The sequence below is a fragment of the Thunnus maccoyii genome, chromosome 3, assembly GCF_910596095.1.
Source record: "Thunnus maccoyii chromosome 3, fThuMac1.1, whole genome shotgun sequence".
NCBI classification, from domain to species: Eukaryota; Metazoa; Chordata; class Actinopteri; order Scombriformes; family Scombridae; genus Thunnus; species Thunnus maccoyii.
In genome coordinates, this window is record NC_056535.1 from 2043283 (window position 1) to 2066394 (window position 23112).

At 38.5% G+C, this 23112-nt stretch overlaps 1 protein-coding gene across 2 annotated transcripts in view; it reads right to left on the minus strand.

Moving 5' to 3' along the window:
* cadpsa (Ca2+-dependent activator protein for secretion a) overlaps positions 1-23112 on the minus strand; it is a 202536-nt gene that overhangs the window by 94522 nt on the left and 84902 nt on the right. For both annotated transcript variants that reach the window (XM_042406222.1, XM_042406221.1), the window contains exons 6-9: positions 18492-18613; positions 9374-9485; positions 9087-9226; positions 4267-4333 (exon numbers count right to left, since the gene is read on the minus strand). In XM_042406222.1, coding sequence (XP_042262156.1) covers positions 4267-4333; positions 9087-9226; positions 9374-9485; positions 18492-18613 — 441 coding nt within the window. The remainder of the gene's footprint in view (positions 1-4266; positions 4334-9086; positions 9227-9373; positions 9486-18491; positions 18614-23112) is intronic.

Here is a 23112-nt window from a genome sequence, read left to right on the forward strand (position 1 = left end):
GGTCAAATGGGCCTATATTCATACATTCATATGGTAGATTTACACACAGTGGGTAAGACTATATACTAGACTATATACAAACAACTATAGGCACATAGCATGATTTTGTGCTTCCTTTGACAAAAGATCATTTATGATTATATATGACCTTTATAACAGCTCAAGTAAAAAAATTCCCTTCTAAAAAAGTATATATTTTCTTGAAATGGTCAGTTCTCTTTCATTCTTTAGTCTACAAACTGACTATAGGCAGCACAGTTTTCTTTAAAATAGAAAGGGTGGTAAGAGTCAGCTATCAATAATGTCTGAATACAGATTTTTTTTTTTAAACTGCCCTCCTCTCATGATTCTGATTGTGCTGCTGACTAGATGAGATGACCGTAGGCTCTTTGTTCACTGTGCAGCAGTGATATAATGTAGCACTATGTGGTCACAAGTACAACAGACCACACCTCACCACACAAGCTGAGATGCTGGGTGTAAAAAGTTCAGCCATTTAAACCCACAGAGGTCAGTAAACCAATGCTTTTCATCCACGCATCTACATCTAATGTAGTTAGACTTTGTATAATCTAAATATATCTAAATTTATAAACTCATATATTTTTTAAAAAATGGTTAAAACCATAAAGTACAACTTAGCAAATTTTAGACATATTAGAAACTGTCTCTCTTTGGACGCAGCCAAGATATTTATGCATGCTATGATTCTTTCTCATATGTCTTACTGCATCACATGTTGGGGGCAGGCTTGAGAAACAGCCATAAAACCTCTTGAGTCCTTATACAAACAAACTCTAAAAACTCTGGACAAAAAGCCGATGCATTTCCATCACTGGGTGCTGGAGAAATACAATTTACTGAGCTTTGACAATTTTAAATTATTCTCAAATTTGTACCTAGTTTATAAAATTTTAAATGGTTATATAATACGAGATTGCACCAGAGCATTTTGTCACACTGCATTTGGGCAGTCAGCTTTCTGTGTGAAAGCTACAACTCAGTGGAATGTCCTATCTGATGATATGAAGAACTGTAGTTCTATCAATATATTCAAAACCAAATTTAAAAATCTGCTAAAAACTATTCAGTTCTGTAACCACTGACTACATTTCATCTCATGGTCGCAAATAATCTTGCTTTTAATTTGACAAGCTTACATTATTCATTTATAGTTGACATTGTGGGTGTATGTGATGTGCTATTGTGTGCAGTTTTGTATTTTGTATTATGTGTCCTGTGTGTTTTTTGCTTTCAACCGTTTGTTATTGTGCTGTTATATGTTTTAATCGTAACCTGCTGAAGGGACTGCAGATGAAAATGATCTATAAGTTAACTCTGGTACAGTACATCAAATGCTAACATTTATGTTTAACACTGTACATGGTCCCAATAACTACAATACAGCGATCAATACAACTTTGTAGTTTATTACTGTATAGATATATAGTATTGGAACACTGCATTAAACTGTTCCTTACAAAAACAGTCAACCAGATATCTCTTGCAGAACATTGCATTGAATTTAAAAAGATTTTGACTGTTGACAAAACTTTCCTCAAACAGGCCAATTTACAAATTTGCAAAAGAAGGTGCACATGCATTTCCTCATGGGACTTTTTAATTGTTGAAAGTAATCATTTTAAGTTAAAAAAAAAAAAAAGTAAGTTAAAAAAAAGTGAAAATAATTGTGGGTGAGTATAATCTCAGAAAAAGTTGTGACACACAAGTTTAAAGGTGTTTGATTTTCAAGTTTAAGGTGGAAATACATCATACAGTATAGTTTTAGTACCTCCCTCACTGTGGTATTGATGCAGAATAACCAGATAATTTATAATAAAAAATCGAATCTCAAAGTTGTCTTTCACATTCACTGACAAAATCGGATACATTTACGTTCCACACATTCTTCTTCCTTGTCAAAAGCTGGTGCCTACTTTACCCACAATGCAACTCACCCACCAACAGTTAGGTAAGAGATTCGGATGAGGAGCGGGCTACAGAGGTCTGGTAACCTCACTTCACCTCACCTCACTCACTAACTCCACACCCCCAGATTTTTTTACTTTTCAAACTTGTAGTCTTCGGCCCCAACTGACGCTGACTCAAGTGACATCACTTGAGGTTGTTTCCAACTTTTTCCCAATGTGGATGCGTTCATCAACCAGAGAAACAGTCCATAATACACAGCTGTGTGCAAAGGATAGGTTCACTTTCACAGTGACACAGTGAGTCTGTCATCAAACAATATTCACATACCATATGTCTACTGAGACAGTTATTGGTCTGATTCCTCCTCTTCACACTGGCCATGCATCCATACCTTCTTAGGATGCTTCTGCTGTTAGAGATGAGAGACATCTCTAGAACTCTAAAATGCATTACATTGGAGTTAGACTAGGAAGTGTCACTACACAGCCAGTATGGAGAAGAGGAATGAGTACACTGATGAACAACTCTTCATACTTATGGCTGGTGAGTACTGTATTAAATGTGAACCTATCCTTAAACAAATGTACTAGGAGGAGAAACTAAAGCACACTAATGGAGAAGTGTGTATTAGCTGTAAAAATGCATTCAGAGGGATGTGGAAATCTAAAAATAAATATTTAATATCTTGTAGTTCCATTCTGTGACTGGCATATTAAACATTTGGAGGTTGTATAACATCTGTGTTTTATGTCTGACTGAGACTGAGCCAAACTTAATGAATATTTTGACACATTTAACATGTGTGTAGTGATAAAGACAGACATGGACAATAAAATGCCAACAGTCGATACTTACAAGACTTTGCATATGCAAAACAAACAGTGAGCAAATAAAAAATACACAATCATGTGCAATGTGTCTACAATGCAACTTCTCTAAAACGGCAACAAAAAGTACATGTGCATGCACGCAAACACACACATACACAAACACACACACAAACAAACAGATAGTGTCTCTGCTCCTCAAGAAAAATATCCGTGCACATGCACAGACAGACATGAAAACAAACACAGACACACACACTTGAGTGTGCAGTCTATTGACCAGTATTTGTCACTTGCTATATATTTAGCTGGGAGCAAGTGAGAGGCTTCAAGTTGGCGGCGCTCAGGCTTTTCTAGCTGCGAGTGTTAGGCCAGCTAGTGTTCACTCGACTTTGTCAATCCCCTGTCAACTTGTAGCTCTGAGACATATCCTCTCCAACGCACAAGAGACAGGCCGCCCCCCTGCCTGCTGCCCACCTCCCTATGCAGAGCCACCAGGAAATGGCCGCTACAGCCCTACCCACCCACCCCCCACCCCACCCCGACTCCCCCACCCCCCGATCTCCTGACAAAAGCCTGCTTGGCCTCTCCATCATTCCTCTGACAGCCGAGAGAAGACAGCTTGGCTGCATCTTTCTTTCTTGCTGCACACACAATGTGTGGCCAAGAAAAATATTATCGCCATAAAGCCGAGCTGATGTTGATGGCTGCTCATGCTTTCCTGTTGGGTGTGATCAGGTTATGGGGCTTGTTGTACATTCACTTCAGTCCAAATTTGTCTTGTTGGTTTTAAAAGTATGATAGAGAGCAAAAAATCAAAGAAACATGTCCATATATTTTTGGAAGCTCTCGCTAAACTATGAAGCTATGAATGTGAATGGAGCTACAAATATGAATTTGTAACCATAACCTGTTATCCACTTCTGTATCTATCTGCCTCAATTTAGTTAGAAAGAATGTCAGTCCTACTCTGTAAATACTATATCAGAAAATAGCAAAAAAGTGGCCATCGCAATTTCCCAGAGTGCAAGCTGCCATCTTCAAATGGCTTGTATTGTCCAACCAGCAGTCCAAAACCCAAAGATATTCAGTTTAGTATCATAGAAAACAAAATAAGCACCAAGTCTTCACATCTGAGAAGCTAGAAGAAGAATGCTTTGCATTTTTGCTTAAAAAAATACTCAAATGATCAATTGATTATCAAAATTGTTTAAGATTAATTCCATTTCTATTAACTAATTGATTGCTCAGCTATTAATTTCAGCTCTAGACCTATAAGCTTGAGGATCTGTGCTGACAAAGGCATTGCATGAGTGCTATTGCAGTAAAGAAGTATAATAGAAGATAGAAGAACATAGAAATAAATGTCCTTTCATGGCTGGAAAAGTGGTGGCCTAACCTACTGTATACTGTACCATTCTTTGTGGCTGTTTGTGTTTCACAGTACAACACAGTGTTTGACTACCTTGCAGGAACAAAAAAACCCACATGCATTGCTTGTTCTTACCTGAACTAGCACAAAAAATCGCTTCTTCCATCTTTTCCACACATTTTTGCCAATAGCCCACAAGTACCTGTGGGATTAAGAAAACAAATAAACATGCAATCAGACAAAACATTTTTACTGATATTTGTGACAGTGTGACATCTTATATGTCTAATCTTTCTATGTCTAAAGAGCTCCAGTAATGTGGAGTCAGGCAGTATGTACAGAAACGACCCAGACAGTACATTGGTAGTGTAATGCATCTACTGACCTCTCCTGGTAAAATGAGGTTACTGCAACCAGACAATTCAGTATTTCAAAAATCCTTGAGCATTAAATCTCATAGAGTGGTGGAAGAAGGACATGTAGAGGCAGGAGTAATCTTCACCAAAAAATGCAAGAATGGAAAAAACAAAAGTGAAAACAAAAACGTATAAAAACTAAAAACCAAAATAAATAAATAAAAAAACAACATAAGGAAACTCGTCAGTAAAGCTTCTATCCCTGCCTTTAATACTGGGAGTCTCTCCTCTCCAGACAAACCAAAGTTAGATCACAATCAATCAAGTAATCTCAATAACTATCTTAATTATTTGGGGTACATTAAAACACCAATCACCAAAAAACAATGATTAAGCCCCCTGTGTACACCAACCCACCTGGTACACTCTGGGTTTCCCCTACCATAAAGCCCTTTGGAATCTGCCACTTCCTGTTTGGCAGTTTAGATATGAAGTGAAACACATGCAGCACAACAAATGTTTGTGTACTGAAACATAAATGAATGTCTCTTGACCTGAAAAATTAATACAGTAAAATGAACATCAAGGTTTACATGGGGTGGCAAGAAACCCAGAATAAGACATTCAACTCTCATAAAACCAGAATCTATGGGGGGATTAGGATTACCTAATTTTCAATATTATTTTTGATCAGCACAACTGTGCAATATGGCAACATGGTCAGTGGTTAAGGAAGGGTCATTATTGGTACAAATGGAATCTGACTTTTGTAGTGAGATCCCTTTGGAATTACTGATATTCATTACTTGTTTTCACAATATACACAACATAAATCAACATTTCACCAGATTGTTGGTCAGATTGTGCCAAGTTTTTGAAAATAGAATCCTCTACATCAGTTTTAGCACCAATTTATCAAAATCTAGATTTAAAAAGCTCTCTCTCCTTGATTAAAACTTTTGACTGGTCAAATATGGGGCTGGAGATGCTTAAAGATCTGAAACAAAAGTTAACAAAAGGCACAAAAGTTAAATCAGTTATTGATCTAAGTACGCAATATAGCATTTCTAATAAGGATTTTTTTTTTTTTCAAGTATCTTTAAATTAGGAGTCTGATGAACTCATTAATAAAATAATATGTATGGATATAACTGAAGAAGAGGAAAAGGTGATATATGCTACATCATTGACAGGGAAGATTAAGGGATTCTATAATATATTAATCATAAGTTATATTTCCTCTTATGAGCCTTTGTCAAGAGTATGGGAAAACAGACCTTGGCATGGAATTTAATGATATGTGGCTAAGTATTTGTAACAGAGTTCATTTCCCATTTACTAGAAACAAAATTTATTAATTTAAAATTTATTAATTAAAGAAGCTAATTTCAAATTCATTCAAAAATATTATCTCACACCAGTCAGAATGCACAAGTCCTCTAAAGAAAACTCCCCAAATGTCAGAGATGTGAGACAGCAGATGGCACTTTGGCACATCAGTTCTGGGAATGTGAGAAATTAGGCAACTTTTGGAAATCAATATATAACTTCACAAAATCATTGGTAGATACTAAAATTAATTTCAATCCTTGTTTATTTTTATACGCCAAATCAGAACTTACATAAATTAATAATAAGAGTACTTATCACCATTACTTTGCAGCAGAAAAATGTATGTTGTTGGCCAAATGCCACCTCTTCCTGTAGCTGTTTCAGATTAAAAGCCCTTGTTTAAAATCTAGCGTTTCATACACGGTCCAACCATACATACATTACATATATATGTGTATATATATATATATATATATATATATATATGCGTGTGTGTGTGTGTGTGTGTGTGTGTGTGTGTGTGTATGTATATGTGTATATATATATATATATATATATATATATATATACACACACTTTTTTTTGGCTCATTGTATATAATTGAAGTGCTATTTATGCTTTTTGTTTGTGTTTTTTTTGTTTTGTTTGTTTGTTTGTGGACTGCATGGCTTATAGTATCTACAGTTTGATGAAATGGATAAAAAATATGTGCAAATACAATCATAGAAAATAATCTGCACAAACTGTATACATTTGCTTCTGAGGGGAGCCATGTCATAAATAATAAAAGTAATGATGGCTGAATTCCATTTAGCTGCTTTAGTTTCAGGGTCCTGGTGTTATGCATGCTAGTTAACTGTCACAGAGTCATCATTAATGTTATTAATAACACCTGTGTCATGACCATGACAAATCAAAATGTCTGTTGTGAAGAGAGTCTAACATTAACAATGGATACATTTGATTTAGGTAAGCCGATGAAAGAGCGTTGATAGTAATCAGCATAGTGATAATTTCAGTATAATATGATTAGCTGCAAACGTATGTGACATGTCAACATCATCTATTGGAAGTGTATGCAGACGTCTAGTGACCAGGGGCCACTTTATGTTGTCTAGAACTACGAGTTCCTCAAACATGTTAGTGCCACAGAGGCTGAAATAAACAGACCACAATTTGATCTGTACATTAACCAACAAATGAATGTTGTTTTTGCTTTAGTACTAAATTATTGTCTACACAATATACAGTCATAGTACTTATACATTGTTGAATTAATTTTAAGCAGTCGATCATTTTGCTGGAGACTGTTTGCAGAAAACTGGCTTAACAGCTTGAATTTGTTTTTTTTTACATTTTATTTCCTTTGGGATCTAGACTAAAATTTAAAATGAAGTTCTGCTGAATCATACTTTGCAGCAACAGAGAAATTTATAAAACATCAACATGCTTGTGATATTCTCGTAAATCTGCACTTGTTCAATTAGAGACATTTGTCGTAATTATTTCCTCATCATTTTACTATGTAATACAGCACAACGTAACGCAAACTAATGTTTGTGTGTATCAGTCCTGAGGCTCATTGTGTTGGCTTTTCTGTTGGATTTGACATGAGAACGTGATGCAGAAGAAGGACAGAGAGAGGGCTTTTGTTGTAAAAGAACATCTGAGGGTGAGGACCCCGGTTTGATCTGCCTCTGCTGCCCCCAGGGTAGCTGTGGGTTACCCTGGTGAGCCTGCCGCGGTCTGCCTCAGTCTGCCTTTCCCCCCGGTCCCTCTCTGAGCTGCTTCTGCCTGTCGTCCTAAATAAACCAGCATCCGTGAGGTGACACGTAAGAGCCCTGCCTGTGTGCTGTGCAGAGAGTGGAACAAGTAACATGGCAGGGAGGCAGTGTGGGCATCTTACAGGGCAGCCCAGCAGCCTCCTCCAAGGCCCCCAAAAGAAAACATATGGGGGAGAGTGAGGGAGGAGGGCAGAAAAAAAGCTCCTCACAGCTACAGACAGAAAAGTAAAGCTTTGAATCAGAAAGTGTTTGCGCATGAGTGTGTATAAAACACTGCAACATAATTCCAGATGGCAATTCCCCCCCCCCCCCCCCGTCCACAGTGCTACATGACTGTTAGCTTAAAACTGGGTGCAAATCATAGTTGGTGCTATTGTATACTTACCTGCAATTTAGCTCAAAAGCCCACTAGACTTCATCATACCAAAGAACACCTCACTTAACCCAAACATCATTTCTGTCTTTAAGTTGGCCATGAATAAAAGCATGTGCCACAATCAGACCTACCTCCAGCTGTGATTCTCAGGGTCCTGCATATATTTAAAGCATTATTTTAAGGCCATGTACACTCACATATGTGTTTACCTGGCTGATTAAACCTGTGTGAGGTACTGTCACCAAACTTCATCAACGATCAAACCTTTTTCACAACAGACATGGCCTGTCAGACAGGTATACCACTGCAGAAAGCGCACAGGTATAATTAATAACATAACCTATGGCTGCATCCCATTTAGTTTGACCACCTGCTGTTCTCCACAATGACTCCTAGAACATTTAAATGGAATGGAGCCATTGTTAATGTTATTGTTTCCACCTGTCCTTTTTCCTTCTATGACAAATCAGAATGTTTGCTGTGAGAAAGGTCTATAAGAAGGACAAATGTGTGCAACAGAACTAATAGGTGAGTGTAGGGCCTGTACTATAGCAGTATCATCTATTGTATATTGGCATCATATTTCTCTGTCTCCACTTTGGTTCACAATGGAAACTGTAGCCACTAACATAATTCAAAATATTATCAGTTGACCTCATCATAAAATGTGCAGAAGTGCTGCCCTCGCAAAAAAGTTCACATCACATCTTGGAATGCAGTGGAATATGAAGTCTGTGTAGTAACAACTGATAACCACAAGAGGGAAGCAAAACATCATCTCTTGGGCAAGGCAAAGCCCTGCTGTGTCTGAGATCTCTCTTCTGGTAAAACCTGCTTCAGACTGCACACTAAAGCGCTTAGTGTTTTCAGCTGTACACACTGAAACAATGACTGTTCCTCAGAGATTCTTTGGTTAAAGTAGAACCATGATGACACAAACAATCCTATAATGTGTTCAGCTGAAAACCTGATAAATCTGATATATAGAGATATAAATCTAAACATCTCATTGCAGAATCACTGGGGCCACCAGCGTGTAGAAGTTGCCTGATGCAGCACCACCAGCACCTCTGTACACAGAGCCATTCAGATGGCAGAGCCACTTACCCACAATGCTTCATGTTCTGTGGTTTGTCCATGCGAATGGCCAGTTTGATCTTGAGGTCACTGTCTGGGCAGCCTTTAGACACTGTCATCTTGTGGAGCTCAGACTGTTTGGGACTGTTGGGAGTCGGGTGGAGCACGACCTGAGAGTAATCATATAACAATAATGTATGTAAGCTAAACAATATATACAAACATTGTATTGCAGCATAAGTTCAACTGTTATGAGTTATATATACATGCTTTTATTCATTGGATACTAATCAAAATGGCCAAATGTCATGCATTACCCTCCCCAGCTCCTTATCCTCCAGAGCCAGCACTCCTGTGCTCTCAGTGAACAGCTTCACCTTCACAGCAGGTAAAGGCTGGGTGGTGGTGAAGTCCCCCTGGGTACCCCAACTACACAGACACAGAGAGAGAGAGAGATACAATCAGGCACATAAGAACACACACACATAAGAAAAGCAAGCATCAACTTTAATATGATGATGTTGATGATGATGATGTTGTATCTGTGTTTTCAAATATGCTTAAAATTTTGCAAATGTGTGTCTGTGAAGATTCTCAGTCATCCGTGTCATGGTTATCCAAGGAGCGTTGAATCAAGGACAACTGGACTTGGTTGTAGATACTTGAAGACATTTTGCCTCTCATCCAAGGGTCTTCTTCAGTTCTAACTGATTGGCTGGGAGTCCCAGGTATTTAACCTATGTGGGGATGTTATCAAGGTCATTGATAGTTGATTCGTTAGTGCTCCTGACTGTTTTAACGACAATCATTAGAGTCGTTTGTTTAAATGAACACTTTTTTCAGCTATAGTTCTACTGACAGATTAATTAACTTTGATTACACATTAATTATTATATGCTTGGAAAACTGTGTTGACATATTAGCAACAGTCCCCCACACCACACAGTTTACCATCTTTGGACCCTCTGACTCCAAAACTCTAATTTAAATATCCCCTCTAGATGTGTTTTATGACATATGACAATACTTTTCTTTGAATAATAATTTGTGTCGAACATTGTTTTTGGACAAAAAATTTAAATGACCTCAATAAAAACATATAATCTGACATCAATTCATTCTCCCTCATTGAAAAATTCAGAATCTATGAATATGCAAATATTGTTCATTTCACTTAATTACATTGTTCATTCAGTTTAACTAATAGATGCAATATGTCTCCTGGTGTATTGCACTACAAGTTTCGAGTTTCCACATGACACTAGTGTAAATTGCATACTGGACCATGATTGGCTCCAAACTAGTTGTGATGTCACAAATCAAGGTCATAGGTACACGTGTTAAACTGAGATTTAAGGTGAGCACAGAGAAACTTTCCTCCCTCAGCAGAGATGAATGTGAAAACAAACTCTGCACATACATCATTCTGCACAGTGAAGAGAACAATATCAAGCTGAAGGAACAAGAAGCAAAGCACATTTTTTAATGGACTTTAAGCCTCACAACAATTTGGGCGCTCTTCGTCATGTCACAAGAGAAAAAAAATGATTGTGTTTACCATTCAGAAGTAACCCTTGAAGAGGTGACAAGGTGTTTGACAAAGGTACATGATCTTTCTTTCTATCTGCTTATGTCTATTAGTTAGAACATTTCACTTCAACACATGCTGGACAACTAGCCAACCCAGAGTCTTGACAAAACTACTTTACTATATCCGTGGCAGATATATACAGTCAGAATAACTATAATGAGCAGTTTTCCTTTCACTCTCAGAGTAGCAGAGTCATCTTATGAATAACTCTTAAGCTCCATTGTAGTGTTACAAGTCTGCAGTTGAAGTAGTTAAAGGTACAGTCTGTAAGTTGTTTAACAGTTTTTTTTAAAAATTACTGAGGGAATGTTTTTATATTTAACCAGAGCCTTTAAATACTGTACCCTGGTATTATATCGCTGTATCATGGTATATTACAAGTCAAATGAATGGTTTCCAATGGATGCATGACGACAGATACTGTTTTGAGTATGTGTACATATGATTAACATCTAGATTTCTCCACCAGCAATGAAGGAACAATATAAGGATGTAGTTGGTAACAGCTAAAGATGACAACTAGGGATGTGCAGAAAGCCCAGTATTTATGTTTGTATCTACATTTATTGAGGCAGCAAAACTATTTATATTTGTATTTGTATTTGAATAAAAGTGGAGCTAGGTGTGAAAATCTTTTTTTTATTACACTTTAAATTTTAGGATAGTAAAGTGTTAAAGTGTTTATGAATTAACTATCTCATGAAGGAGTTCACCACACCAGGTCTCAAACTCGAGTCTCTCAGATCATAGACAACTGTGCTGACCACTGAGCTAAAACCGAATGCATTGCAAATGTGCAGACAGACCTCTACTTATTTTGTACACCCATAACACAGAGACAGCACAGCATGTAATGTGTAGAGAAGAACTTCAAAGGCGATTATTGTTTTGCACTTTTCATTTATTTTTTACAACCTAACTTTGTGGAAAGGAGAAGCTTCGCTTGTGTCAGTAGCTCAGCTTTATCTCTGGAGAACACTCCCAACTCCCGGAGTGATGTCCAAATAAGGAAATGTGTGTCAGGTAGCAGGTGGATGTGACTCCCCTCATTGAGACCTGCTGAAAGATGTAACAGCAGAACAGAGGAGAGAGACTGCGATAGCGATGCAACCAACCTGTGTATTTGACATGTTTTTTTTTCTTCCCGTAAACAAATAATTTTTAAAATATTGCTATGAAATAAATGTTTGTTAAAGACCCACTATTTGTGCTTTGCCAAATAACGTATTTGTATTCAGGCACACCCCTAACCATAGTAGGATGTGACTGATTAAAGTTTTATGACAATTTACCTCTTCTGTATTTATGTCTCTATTCTTAACTTTTTGTATTTCTTTTACCAATCATACACTGGGCTTAACAGTAACTGTCTCCCCTGTTAATGCCTGATCTTTCTTCTTACTGAATGCCTTGCTCAAAAATGTAAACATCCATACATCTACCACCCCCCCAAACCAAATTCATCTTTCCTCCATGAGATTCACGATCCACTCACCTCACTCTGCTCCACGTCAACCAAAATTGTCATTGTTGGTCATATGAACATACATGTTGACATCTCACCCTGTCATTTTGCAGTGGCGGTCCTGAGTCTGATTGAGTGTCTTGGCCTGAAGCTTTCAGTCAGGTTTTCGTTCAGCACACAGCACTGAAACATGAAACACTCTGCTCAGGGTTGTGAATGACCTGCTGATGGCAGCTAGTGCAGGGTCCCCTTCTTTCTTGATTTTCCTTGACCTGAGTGTGGCATTTGACACTTTCGATCACACTATCCTCTTAGAGCACCTCCTCACCACCATAGGGCTGACTCTGCACTTAAGTGATTTCTGTCTCACTGGGAGAACGCAGGTCTACATCGCTCCCTGTCACCTGTGGTGTTCCGCAAGGATCGGGTCTTGGCCCCATCTTGTTTACCCTTTGGTCATGTCATCAACACACATGAGATTTTTCATGCTGATGATACCCAACTGTATTTCAAAACTGGCCCAAGCCCATCTGCAGTGTGATGGCCCTTGTGGTGTCATCTGGGAAATTGTATTTGTTTCTAATCTGTGTCTCTCCCCTGCAGGTGACTAATTGCAGTAATGCAGCCATGTCACACCTCTGCACCTGTCTTCAGGAGATAAAGGACTGGATGAGCTCAAATTTCCTCTAGTAAAACAGCAGCAAAACGGAAGCTCTCATTATTGGCACTCCACACCAGATTCAGTCATCTCTCATACCTCATCTCACTTTTGATGGCCAGGACATCCCTCTTTCTACCTTTCTTCCTCAGTCACTAATCTGGGTGTTAGGTTTGACCTTCAGCTGACCCTAGATGACCATATAAGACATCTATGCAAAACCTATTTCTACCATCTCAAAACATCTCTAAACTCTGCCCCTCTCTAACCTCCTCTCTCCTGTCAGATGCAGAGAAACTTGTCCATGCCATACCAAAACTGGATTACTGCAATACACTCTTCACAGGGATCCCTGGCAGGAGCATCCAGAAGCTCCAGTACATTCAGAACAGTGTTGCAAGGATCCTGATGAGAGTGTGAAAATAACACATATAACACCAATTCTGTTTCCATGGCACTGGCTCCCTGCCTCCTTCAGGATTGACTACAAACTCCTTCTACTCACATACAAATCCATCAACGGACACGCGCCTCCCTACCTACAGGAACTGATCATACCTTAAACCTCCACCCACACCCTTCGATCTGCCAGCACCTTACTCCTCTGGGCCCCCAGTACTAAGCTCTGCATCATGGGGGATCGAGCCTTCTGCTCTCCTGCACCACGCTTGTGGAACAGCCCTCCTAACCATCTGAGGGCAGCACAGACTATAGTCGCTTTTAAAAAAGGCATAAAAACCTTTTTATTCAGGAAGCCTTTTTCATCTTAACTCAAGTTATTTTCTTTATATGTTTTTAACATGGTAGTACTTTGAGATTCACTGCAAATGAAAAGTGCAGTACAAACTAAATGCATAATAATTATTATTATTATTATCATTATTATTATTTAATTTGTTTTTTCATGTCTTGTGCTGATTTATAATTGTGTAATGCATTATGTAATTGTGTTACATTGCATAGTTGTGGGCTATACACCAAAACAATGAGCTGAAAGACACAAATGTTTCATAGGGCTGAGGAGAACTGCATAGTTTGTAATATTTCTCTGTGGGTTTGTCACGTAAGTGCCCTTTTACATTGGATCCATTGTTAATATAGATATATTGATTAGTGCAGCTTTAAAGGAGACATACCGTGCTTTTTGTGATCTTGTGTCATTTACATACTGTTATAATGTCGGATGTCTATGTTTAACATGGTCAAAGTTCCAAAACTTGAGATGAACGAATGTAAAAATTGGTTTGGATTTGGGATCACACATGTACGAATGCATTTGAGAAGTTGCCATTTCCTGTAAAGAAGGAGAATAAGAAGTGAAATCATACTACTATAGTTTGTGATGTAGCCTCCAGAGCTGGTGGAAGTCTGCCAAGAGGCACCTTCCTGAAGCTGGTCAATCAGAACAGAGTCAGAACAGAACAGAAACAGCCTCAATGTGATGCTCCCATCTAACAGACGTGTGGAACCCCCAGTCAATTTGTCCAGTAAAGATTGTTGACAAAAAGAGAGAAAGGTCACCAAAAGTGGCAGGTGGATTGCAAATTCCACCCACTACTCAGGCCCATAAAGTGACACTCATTGACCTCAAGATGGTGCTGTTACTATCAAGTTTACGTTTTCAATTTGCAATTATCTTAAAAATGGCTTGACTTGACTCTAAGCCAAGCTGTTTTCTCTCAATTTATCTGCATCTTTGCTCCGATGGTCTTCTGTTCTAAAAATGTCAACTTTTGCACATGTTCAGATACTAGGTCTGAGCTTCGCTAATGCAGTCCTGGGATATTCTGCCACTAGGGGCGCCACAAACATGAAAAGTTTATATCGCAGATTCACATGGATTCGCACGATCCAGGGTGATGACTCAGTCGATGCATAAAATTTGGTGATGAATGATTAAAGTGGGCGTGGCTTATTATAAAAAATCTAAATTTCTAGACATTTCACATTCCAAACTTCAAAATATCAAAATAAATCACCCATACATCCTACAGAGCTGATTTTTTCCAGCACATCCTCTGAATTGTGACAAAAGTTTGCCTCACTGCAACCTATGGTCAATTTAGAAGTTGCTCTATATTTTTCAAAATATGCAAAATCAATTAACATCTACACCGATCAGCCAAAACATTAAGACCACTGACAGGCAAAGTGAATAACATTGATTATCTCATTAAAATGGCACCGGTTAAGGGGTGGGGTATATTAGGCAGCAAGTGAACAGTCAGTTGTTGAAGTTGATGTGTTGGAAGCAGGAAAAATGGGCAAGCGTATCTGAGCGACTTTGACAATGGCCAAATTGTGATGGCTAGATGACTGGGTCAGAGCATCTCCAAGATGGCAGGTCTTGTGGGGTCTTCCCAGTATGCAATGGTCAGTACCTACCAAAAGTAGTGCAAGGAAGGACAACCAGTGAACCTGCGACAGGGTCATGGGCACCCAAGACTCATTGATGCATGTGGGAAGCGAAGGCTAGCCCATCTAATCTGATCCCTCAGAAGAGCTACTATAGCACAAATTGCTGAAAAATGTAATGCTGGCTATTATAGACAGGTGTCAGAACATACAGTGCATCACAGCTTACTGTAATTTGTACTCTAAACACAACATTTCATCCACTTTTTGAACACATTTCACCAAAATATTTGACAATATACCAGAGAAAGGCAGGTTGATGTGTGATTTTTTTCAGAGTTGTATCCCCAACAGTTAAATTGTTGTTGTTAAAGTTTTGTGAAATCCCTCTCTCTGCCTTGTGCTCAGGAGCTGGTGGCCGGGCATCAGGAACTACCTGCACCTGGGTAGTTGTGGCTTCCTTGTTAACCTCTTTCTTTTGTCCTCCTCCCAGGCCTCCACCAGCCAGATGGGTTAAGGTTTAGTGTTTTGTTTGCACACATCAAATATGCTTCATTCATCCAAGTTATTCACTCTCATTGACTTCAATGCAGTGCTTTACTGTATGCAGAACTAAGTTAATATTTACTGTCAGCTTACAACTGTGACGTCAACACTTTGAATCCAGCCTGGCACCAAGCAAACTTCATCAAAATATCAGAAGACATTTCTTTGTTGATTACAATCATGTGATTTGTCTTTCAGCTATTTATCTTTAAATCTGTAATCACGGTGAATATTTGAACTTCAGCTGCAGTCCCATAGACTTCCCTTGTATTCAACTTTGAGATCGTGAAAACAAAAGAGAGCTTGTTCAACAGAAGAGCCAGTAGTCCAGGGGTTAAGCTGCTGAATATGATACAAAGGTCCAGGGTTTGAATCCCTGGGTGGGTGAGTCTTACTTGGCAACTATGTAGCAAGTGATGCATGAGATATGTTTTCAAGTGCTTATTGAGGTCATATTAAATCGAACGTTGTCTCTCGTGACCCCATGAAAATGTTTTTTTTTTTTTTTTCTGCTGTGTTTGTGTGGCAAAAACTGTAAATACCAAAAATTGGCAGGTTGGGTTGCAAATTCCACCTGCTACTCAGGCACATATAATGACAGTCATTGACCTCAAGGTGACACTGTAATAATCAAGTTTACGTTTTCACAATTATTTTGAAAAAATGGCTTGGCCTAGAGTCAAAATGCTTTCATCATTTTAATCTCTCCAGTCATCTGCATCTGGTCTTCTGCTCTAAATGTCAAATTTTTCAATTCTTCCCAATTTGTTGTTGCCGCTTGCAGCTATATTATATATTATGTTAGACATGCAGCCACTAGGCCTTTTCATGTGCTACTCCTGCATGTTTCCTTGTTATTTGCTGTGATGCTGATTTGAGGCCTGTGGTTGTGCAGAGTAATGATGTTTCCACTGGAGAAATCCATTTAGCATCCCACACACACCTCAGATGTTACTCACATCCTCTCTTTAACAGAGGACACAGACTCACAGAAAAAAATGGATGATCAAGACAGAGAGTAAGATAAATATTGTAGATCGAAAAAGCTGTCAGGCAAGAGAACTATAAAAGGCTTTATAGTTGTATTTCATCTGTTAACCCAGTCTGGCATCCGGAGGTCCACTGAGGAAATTTCTGAGCACAAACAGTGTCTGAATCGTTGACTGTACAAAATATGAATGCAGCGCCTGTGACATCACCCACGGGTGTCTATCATACTTATGTCCATCAGGCCAAGCAGAGCTGAAGTCTGTAGAGGACATGGCTGTGATCATTTACACTCTTTATTTTGTTATCCCATCATAACAGCTTTGTTTTCTCATGTGATTGTGAGATAATTCACAACCGATCTCTACAAAGAAGCCTTTGTTACCTCATAAGAGATATAACCCAAACTTTCCTCTGTTTGAACATTAGATCAAATCACAATATGTCTTTTCCTGATCATTAGATTCTAATGTGGTAATCATTTGTAATTAGCAGACATAAGGCAGTCCCTGCCAATTATGTTGCCACATCTGACATGAGCAGATAACAGTGTATTGTAACTGTTACTGTTGGAACAAAATGTCCCTGTAATGTTCCTACAGGGACTAATAATAACAGATTAACACTTTACAGCAACCAGTGGTGAATTAGACAAAGTCTCTGCAATATTCCTGTAATGTTCCTATAGGGATCAATAATGTGCCTGAGTTAATCAACAGTTCATATAGTGCAGAGACCTTACATTAGACAAACAGTATTCTCCAGCATACAGAGAAAAAAGTGAAACCAGAACTTCCAGGTTCTGATCCAGAAGCAGGAAAACTTCATTTAAAATCACATTAATATTTCTAATAATTCTAAACTAAAAATCCAACATTGGAACTTAACCTTACTTAACAGTATGCTATGGTGTTTACGCCATATGTTTAGATAAGGAGGGTGATTTGGAAAAGAAGTGATCTAATATCGTTCTTTATTCAATACATCTGTTTTCTGCTGCCTCCAATGCAGTCCATCTATAATAACAGCAGAACAGAGAGGACTGAACGCTGTGGAAGTGTTTAGACAGCAGAGATTACAGCTAAAGTTGGAAAACTGACTTCAGAAGAGAGTGCTTGTGAATATTATGGATATGGATGAAACCAAGTTACCATGACTGAAAGTAGCTGAGCTGCTGTGCTGGTAAATTGTCATGGGAGCTGTAGTTTATTGTATACATTTTCTGTAAAGCAATTTCTGTAGTGGAGCCAATTTGTAATAGAATACAGAAAGTAAACCCAGGAACACGCCTCATTTTTTCAAGACGATGAAAGAAATGCTAAATGAGAGATTAGACTTGAGTTACAGAAGCTAGTGGAACAGAGGCTAGACAGTTTTGGTCAAGACAAGACTGTCTAGGTTGTATCAGAATCACAAAATATCACATAATATGTATGTTAATTGGGAGAAACCTGGTGTTTCTCCGGAAGTGTAAGTGATGAGACAATGAATGAGTGGCTACCATGGAAACGAGATGGGACCTGTGATGTTACATCTGAGACGGAAGCATTGTCAGTTTTATTGGTACTGCTGCTTAATTATAGAAATGATTGTGTAAATGATGAAGACGCAAACTACTGTTACCTCAGTCAGTCATGAAATTACATGTTAACCCCCGCTAGTCAAGACACTGCTGGGAACATATCTTACTAAGAATATCAGAGATTTTCATCTCTGAAGTTACACTCTCTATTCTCAAGGCATTGTGTCCACCAAAAAAGTGTGATGAGAGTCACCAAGGCTTTGTTTTGCTGTGTGTGTGTGTGTGTGTGTGTGTGTGTGTACTGAACATACGTGGGTTTTGATGCCTCCGCCTGGTCCGTCTGCAGCTTGTGTCCTCCCTCCACCTCCATAGTGCAGTAAACAATCCTGTTTGGAGCCAACGACTTCAGACCATGGACCTCCATGATCACCACCTGCAACGCACACAGAGAGACATATTTTAAACACAATGAGAAACAAAATAATTGGACATTTATACAGCCCAAAATTACAAGTTTAAACCACAACTTAGAAAAAAGAAGACAATAAAGCTAACATTGCCTCTTCCATTTTGTATGTCAAGAAGGTGATCAAACAATAGGTGCAGTTATTGTCAACTATATCTATATATTTATGCTGTCGCACAACTGCATGAGTGTTAGTAACATTTGAGTGTCAGTGCCAAGGAATTGTTGTTAGCTGGGGTTAGCAGGAGGCATTTATGAACTTCAATCAAATCACTATTTTAAACTTGTGCAGTTGTCTAACCGTATAAACATAAAACAACATTTTCATGTCAACATCTGTATTATGTGGCTGGCTGCCCCAAAACACTAAATAAGGCATCAAGGAGTGTTGCAAGGGACGGTTTAGATGTTTACCCTGTAGACCAGGCATTTAGTATTTACCTGCTCAACCACACTATTCACCAGATGGTGGCAGTATCACACAATTGTGTTTGCCAAATGAAACAGGATGAATAGGATGAAGAAGAAGAATTGAACCACTTTTCTGTTGTTGTTGTCGTTTCCTTTTTTGAAATTTCAGTGTGAACAACAAGCTTTTAAAAATAAATCTAGAAACTGTGAGGACAGAACCCTGCTTGAAAAGAAATGTGGTTTGAATTCATGATCATGCACATGGTCCATGGTTGCCTTTGTTGTACAGTTGACAGTTTAACCTCTAAAGCCTCAACTGACAACATTACAACAACATTGCAGGGGAAGGTGAGCAGTGTTGCTCTGTAATTTCACTCATCATTCTGGACAGCTTTGTTCTGGATATTCTACAGAACAAAGACCAAAGCCTCCTCAGGGTGGTGCAGGAGAGTTGAATGTGAGGCAAAGATACTGCATGAGGTAAATCTGAGTCAAAAATCATTCTCCTCTGAGTCATAACACATACATTAAATCTTGTCCAAATGTTTCCATCAATTCAATTAGCTTGGATTAGATACATTTTCACACTAAAGTTAAATTTTATGCTGAACTGATAAAAAAAAGAAGTAGAAGGACAAACAGATTCACTGAAATAAACTAAAATACAGGAATGTAACTCTGGATGGGATTTAAATTACAAGAGGAAGAGCTTGTTCACTGAAAAACAGTGGGTCATTTGGACTGTAATTATTACTGTGGTGGGGGGGAAATATTTCCTGCTTATGCACTCCAGATGGGATTGAAATCACTGACCATGGCAGGTAATGTTAAAGTCATCGCACTTCCCCTAGAGAAATAAATCCAGTCCCAATGGGGCTTTACTCATTTAGTCAACAGGACGCCCCATGAGCAACTATAAAGCTTGATTCTGGCCTCTGAGACTTGGGGGGGGGGGGCAGTAGAAGCAATCTGACAACAATTTCACAAGAGTCAGCATGTTTCTTCAGTTTGAAAACTAAGAGCACAGAAAGCTATACATCCAGCATGTGTGTAATCACAGGGCAGTTGCAGAGAGCAGAGCAAAGACTGTTCGATGTTATCAATGTTGTGAGAGTAAGGTTGCACTTCAAACTGACCACACATAAAGTTAAGTTTCTGTTTTGCATTCACATTTGTAAATCTCCATCTGCTCACTTACAAATCTTGCAGATTTAAAGCTTGTTCTGTGCTCTCATAGTTTAGTCATTAATAAGGTTCCAGGTTCTACTGAGCCTTGCCAGACTACAACCAGATAAGCACAAATTGTGGACAGGTGCTGCCAGGCTAAAGAAAACATGCATTGTTCGAAAGATCACCTCACTCACATTGGATTTTTTTTTATATAACTTGATGCTACAGACAGGGAGGCAGTAAAATAACCATGGTGCCTCTGGACTGTTATGCTTCATAGATCCTTGTAGAGGAACAACACCCACAGATGCTGGACAGATAATTTCTCATCCGAGCGGCAAGAAGTCTTTTTTTTTTTGTTTGTTTGTTTTCAACATAGAAGTAGATATGCTTGTCAACCAATTAAGGTGAGGTTAAAAAAAAATCAGTCAGTAGAAAGTCTCATTAGCATCTCCAGACGCTAATCGCGAGAAACCATGGTTCATGAGGAAAACAGTGCGATTTGGATTAATTTGAAAGTAGCTGGGTTGTTTGAAATCAGAAAAAGATATTTATTTGCCAGTTTACTCCAACAGAGACATGTCTCTGCTTTCCTGGACCACCCTGGTAGTCAGTGTCTTGCTTAAGAGCATCTATTGCATGATACCACACTGTGGGCCCTATTTTAAGCACGCAAGTGCAAAGACAAGTGCAAGTAGTAGGTCTTAGGCGCATGGACTGTGTCAGCGTCTGCATGTGCACCTGCTATTTTGGTTCATGTATGTGCAGCAGTGCAACGTGCAAAAGGACTGAGCAAAGGTGAATATAGATCAGTGGGTGTGGTGATTATTAAATACTCTCTGAGCCAGTCACATCACTGCTCTCATGGCTCTGAAACAACTGTGCCAATCATAGTTAAGCATGATCACATCACCTCAGCCAATGGAAAGCTTTTCTTCAGGAAATGTCTGGACGGTTCAGAGCACCACAACATGAAGAACACACACCACCACACATCTAGAGCCAAAGACAGATGGAATATTTTTTATATATAGTTACTATAACAACAGTAGAAATAAAAATAAAGAAACTGATTTGGTGAAACCGTTTATATGATTATATTGGACCGACTCACCTCATTTTCAGCAATAATTCTAATGTATCTCACTTCATACACAGTCACATAGTTTAGTAATTAATGTTACACAACAGCGTTTACACCGTGATGTCTTCCAAGGATAAAATGAGACACACTTTTGCTAAAAAGAAATTTGGAAAAGAGGCTGATGAGCTCTCCTATTCCAACGTCTCCTTCATACAAAAACAGAATATTGAGTTATAACCGACTAGTCTGATGTGTGTAGAGGTGTGTGTGGTTATACAGTATCAGCCTGGTGACATCAGGTGATTTACAATGAACAGCCGTGCGTAACAGCACTGTGCTCTGGCGCAGCACTTCTCAGAGGCTGCAGATTTATCAACATATCAGTCCTGCTGCCTTCAGATGCCGCACGGATTTAATGAACTGAAGAAGTTTTTCATACAGTATAAAGCAGCTGTGGACAGCAGATAATTTACTGACTTCTCTGCTTTAACAACATTAAATGTTTTTTTTCTGTTTTTCTTTTTTTGGTTGGTAAGTGTTTAACTGAAATAAATTATTTCTATTTCAAGCATTAATCTGTTGTTGCAGCACATCTGCAGCAAGTATTTAATTTGCTCTTGATAAAATCGCCAAAGCAGCAGTAGATTGATGTTGCACCAGAAACAGATGTGGTTCTGAGACATCTGTTTTCAACATCTAGAACCAAAATTCAACTGTCTTTGCGCCTCCAACCTGTCTATGCGTCTCCTCCCACCTGTGCACTGTGTGCTCTGCACTGGTCACCTACATACCACACAGACGAGCAAAGCAAATTTCAAGGTCAGGAAAATACCAAACAGTTGGAACGCTGCTTACGCTGGTTGTTGCACCTTCATGAAAATAGGGCCCTGTGTGTAGAAATGTGTTACACACAACACAAAACAAAGTAGATACAATAGAAATGTGTTATGTCTATCACCAGTTGTTCTGCAGAATGCTACATGATGAATGAGTACGTGCATACTGTACATGGATGGGTAAAAGAAATAGGAGCTCATTTTATACCTGACATCAATATATGTCTCATTTCTGGATTAGATGGAGCTACATACAGTATGATTTAATCTATTTTTGATTGCATGATTAAGCAAATTATATTTTTGTATAGGTTACACTGTATTCAGATACTTATATAAATGAAATATTGTCATAGTTCTCTATTTTTTTCAGGTGACAGCAGCTGTCCCTGCAGGTCTTCACTGGGTACAGAAACACTGCATATGTATTCCCCAGTGGCACAAAATAGGCTAACTAAATTGTTTAGTGTATTATTCTTTTTCATCTTAGCCAATATGGGGAAAGTGGTATAAATAACTCTAAAGCAAGACATGGCAATGGGCAGCCCCACCAGTCAATCAGATGCAACCTGAGTCGAATGCTTAGGTTTCTGGAAAAAGAAATAAAAGCACTCCTATTTTCTAATATTAATTTTTCTATCCAACCATAGATATAAAATTTAATTCAATTTAATTCCAATTTTTTTATTTTCAATAATTGTTTTTTTTTAATATGGAAAATTTAATTGATAAGCATTACACCCCTGACCTTTTTTCTTCAACAACACCATCAGGTCTGAATTCTACTGAACAACTCTTTGGACCATGACAAGATATCTTGAAAAAAATGGCTAGAATTGCATAAAATGTGTCGTGTATATGTATGGTTCCCAGGGGATGAATCCTACCCCCATGATTTTCTTCTATGGCCAGTGTGTTTCTTAGTCTAAGTCATGAAACACTACAGCATTAAATGTACCAACAGT